Source organism: Oncorhynchus kisutch, linkage group LG29 (genome assembly GCF_002021735.2).
Source record: "Oncorhynchus kisutch isolate 150728-3 linkage group LG29, Okis_V2, whole genome shotgun sequence".
Classification (NCBI taxonomy): Eukaryota; Metazoa; Chordata; class Actinopteri; order Salmoniformes; family Salmonidae; genus Oncorhynchus; species Oncorhynchus kisutch.
The window spans coordinates 33,982,797-33,987,098 of NC_034202.2; the positions used below are offsets into that span (position 1 = coordinate 33,982,797).

The 4,302-nt window shown below is 40.7% G+C and overlaps 1 protein-coding gene across 1 annotated transcript; it reads left to right on the forward strand.

Annotated features, from left to right (window-relative positions):
- LOC109874349 (V-set and immunoglobulin domain-containing protein 1-like) lies at positions 1 to 4,302 on the forward strand. Its single transcript, XM_020466218.2, has 7 exons — positions 1 to 235; positions 359 to 522; positions 1,814 to 2,021; positions 2,944 to 3,102; positions 3,195 to 3,311; positions 3,417 to 3,552; positions 3,653 to 4,302. The coding sequence occupies exons 1-7, from the start codon at positions 193 to 195 to the stop codon at positions 3,801 to 3,803; spliced, it is 978 nt and encodes a 325-aa protein (XP_020321807.1). The 5' UTR covers positions 1 to 192; the 3' UTR covers positions 3,804 to 4,302.

Here is a 4,302-nt window from a genome sequence, read left to right on the forward strand (position 1 = left end):
CAAAATTAGCCTGTACACTACCACAGAGTCCCCACAAGCGTGTACAGTACGCGCTACCTAGGCGTTGCCCATTACAACTTAGTTGATAGGTAAGAACTTGAAAAGGTGAGGGATTTTGAGGTAGTGTGAGCAATACCACTCCTGACTGGCTTATTGAAGGAGACAGAAATACGCACCAACATTTCCTTTAAAATGTACTCCACACTGAAAATGGTGCTGCTGCTCGGCATGATGGGTGAGTTACATGTTCATGTATTATGAAATAAATAATAATAATGATGTTTCAGTAATCTGATATTAAAGAATAACATTCAAACCAAATAAAAGTACAGAAATATATTTATTAACCCTTTTTTAGGTTGTGGGCATTTCATCACAGTGACGGTTCCCCAGAAGTTTGAGAACGTGACAAAGGGTGAAAGTGCTCTTCTCCAGTGCACCTTTGTTACCACTGAGCAGAAAACCAGTGACCTCATCATCCAGTGGAATTTTCTTTCCAAAACCTCCATGGTGCCACAGCAGGTACGTAGACTGATGGTACTTTGTGGTTTTCTTCACTCTGTCTTATGTTGCCACATTGTCACACTCCCTGGGGAGTGTGGGTTCTTCAAAGTGTTTTCCTATGGGGACAGCCAAAGAAACCTTTAAGATTATAGATATAACCTTTTTTTTCTAAGAGGGAAGAATTGGTGCTTCGGTATTTTAATAAAAGGCAAGTAGGCTACTAGTTCAATATGGTGGCAGCTCTTGAGTTCCCATTTTGTGAAACACCCTGTTAAGACAACAAAGAGCCCAGTCACCAGAGCACCAGTGGCTCCCTGCCCTCCAAACACACACTACAAGTGAATTATTCGATATGGTGTCAAATAAGGGTTCTTTGGCTTGTAACCATAGCAGAACCATTTTTGGTGGTATATGGAATATTTTTTGGAAGGTTCTATAAATAACCATGCTTATAAGTTTTTAAATGGAACATGTATGGTGCTATAAATAACTATTTCCTAAGGTTTTACAAAGAACCTTTACAAAGTTCTATATATCCCCAAAAAAGTATTCTGCTATGGTTACAACCCTTTTTGAGGCTATATAGAACCCTTTTTTAAGGTTCTTTATAGAACCCTTTTTTAAGGTTCTTTATAGAACCCTTTTTTAAGGTTCTTTATAGAACCTTTACGGAGAATTGTTCTATAAAGAACTTTTCTCAATCTCAAATGTTCTTTGTAGAACCATACAGGGGTTTTAGTTGTGGTTAAAAAGCCATATTATATTGTTAAATAGGTTTTATGATTGTGTTCATTAACTAATTGAATCAGGTGTGCTAGCTCTGGAACAGCTGGAGATCCCTGAGTAGAAAATGTAGAACTACTGACTTAATCTACCATTCTCAATTCACACATGACCATACATGAGTCTTTTAATAGACACTGTTACTGACCATAGTCACAAAGTGTAGTAGCGTAACACAGCAGATTAGATTAACTGGTTGCACAAAAAGAGCTGTGCTCAAAACATGCCCCAAAATATTCTAATGAGCCACAGCCCCTACATTTTAATTATCACATAAAGAGGAAAGATACCTTTTTTGAACTGCAAAGAACCATTGAAGGGCTCAAAGTATGGTCAGTATGGTTCCACATAGAACCATCACCCTTCCCAAAGAACCCTTGAGGAAACCTCATTTTTTGTGTGCAGAAGCCGTCTCTGAAATATCAACACGAAATCTGTCAATCAGTGCACTAATTGTGTTTTTGGTAAGAAGTGGTTTTCCAGTGGATTTATGTAGGCTCTAAGACATTCTGCTGTTACCTTTTAGGTGTATTACTCTCAGTCAGGAGAGGGCGTGATTTCCAAACCATATGAAGGCAGGTTGAAGCCTTCCAGCTCTCCAGCTTCTACCAACAATGCCTCAATAACAATAAGCAACATGAAAGTGTCCGATGCAGGGGCCTACACCTGCGAAGTCCGCAACTTCCCTGATGTCAGTGGGAAGACTGAGGCAACTATCATTGTCAACATTCTTGGTAAGTTGTGTTTTAGGTAAGTCACATATAATAATGAAATAGTAACGTATATCCTTCTTCCCATGTTAGTGTCAACACAACACACAACCAGACCTATGAAGCAGTGATCCTGTTTTGTGATCATTGAATTACATGCCGTCTGTGATTCCATTCATTCACAGAGTTACCAGGACAACCTTGCTGGCCTCAGTATCCACAGTGGTTTCCATGGGAACTGGAGCAGACTAGTATCTTCATTGTCAGTGTCAGAAATTAGAACAGAAACACCGGAGTACAAGACCACCTCCCGACATGTCTCGTACTCCTCAGGAATAGAATGGAGAAACACATGACTCTATTTTCGATTGAATTAATGATTCCCAGTTCGATAAAGCAGAGGGGTTGTAGTGAAGCATTATGGGGAAGGTAGTACACTGTATTCTGTCCTAACATGGACATGGTCTTTTATTTTTTATTGTTTATACATTTGATTGTACCAATCCACAATGGCTGCTCATCTTACAAATAATATACTTGCCTATAATTGGTCATGTCTGTTGTATAAATGTGTTATTTTAGTCACCGTAAACACTGCAAGTACCATGATGTACAACGTCACCATTGTAACCATAGCAAAGCATTAGAGACACTCGGTGGGATGACATTATCTTTGCTAGACTGCTCATGTTTGATTGAATATATCACTGTAATGACTGGTATCAAGCACTGGCATTCAGTGTTCTGCATTCCAACGTCAAACGTACCTACTACTAGACCAAATAGCTAGCTACTGGTCCACGGCAAGTGTTGATTTTTTATGTCTAACTTGGCTGTACCCTTTGGAAACTTTCTCTGATTACCGGTAGTTGGATCAACTGGGTCCAGATTGCAGCATATTACATAAAGTTAACACATGCTCTCTCTCTATCACATGGTCTGTAAGAGATGCCCTCTGTGCCATTCTGTGCTGTCCATGGTGATGTGGAGTCTGGTCACCTGGTTACCCTCACCTGCCACAGTGAGCAGGGAAGCCCCACCCCCTCCTATACCTGGACAAGACTGGACCAGGACAAGACCAATAAACCTGTGCTGGGGTACACCGGTGGGTTGTCATACTGTTCCTCCTTTCTCCATCACTCCTTTGTGCTCTGATTCATTTTTGCTCTACTTTTTATTCTTTCTTTTTCTTTTCAGATCCGAATATAGGATCCTTGTATATTAGAAACATATCCCAGTTTGAGTTTGGAGAGTACCAGTGCAGTGCCTCTAATGATGTGGGATCTGCCACTTGCACTGTGGAGCTCAATCATGGTACGGGTAACATATGTGATGTTGTTTTTCCTTGTTTATATGATCTGCACACTGCTGTAGACACACTGCTGTAACTAATCTTACCAATAACCCGCCCTTTAACAGAGCTAGGTGATGGGGCCATTGCTGGTGCAGTCATTGGAGCACTTCTTGGAGCTCTCCTAATCATCCTTATTGTCTTGTACATGACACACTCCATGAAGAAGCAGAAATACAAGGATATCAAGGAAACAGAGATGCAGTGAGTGGTTATGATTTGGGCTGCACTATGAACTCATTGACAATAATACAATTGAAATGTGTGGTGCAGTGTTTCACCTATAATTCCTCTCCCCCTCCAGGGCCAAACCTAAGAGTTCGACCACGGTGGCGTATGAAGGTGTCCCTACCATGGGGAGTAGCCACCAGGCCTTTGTAACCTCCGAGGGGGTTCCCATGGCAACGCATACCCATGTCCATGCTGACGCTGATGGAGAAGAGGCCGAGGCTTAGGAGAAGCCTGACACACACGTCTGGGGTGACATCACTGTCTGGGGTGACATCACTGATCTGGGGTGACATCACTGATCTGGGGTGACATCACTGTCTGGGGTGACATCACTGTCTGGGGTGACATCACTGATCTGAAAAACACTGCTGCACTGAAGGTTACCAATGCCTGTGTGTTTGGAGAGTGAATCCATAGCATTTTTTATTTTGTTTCTGAGTTTGTGTTTTTGTATAATGTGTGTTTTATTGACACATTTAAATAATGCTTCGTATTTGTTTTGTCATTTTAAGAAACTTAAAGTTATTGTATTCCGAATATCTTTCTTTCACACGCAAAAAATACTAATCACTCTACAGCCTGATTCATTCTAATATGTGGTAATCCATCCATTCCCTGACTAGATTTCATGATCTATTGCCAATTGCATATTCATTGTGACATTCTAACCAATAATGACTCATCCAGGTTTTCTGGAAAAAATAAAGAATTTTGCATAAACTG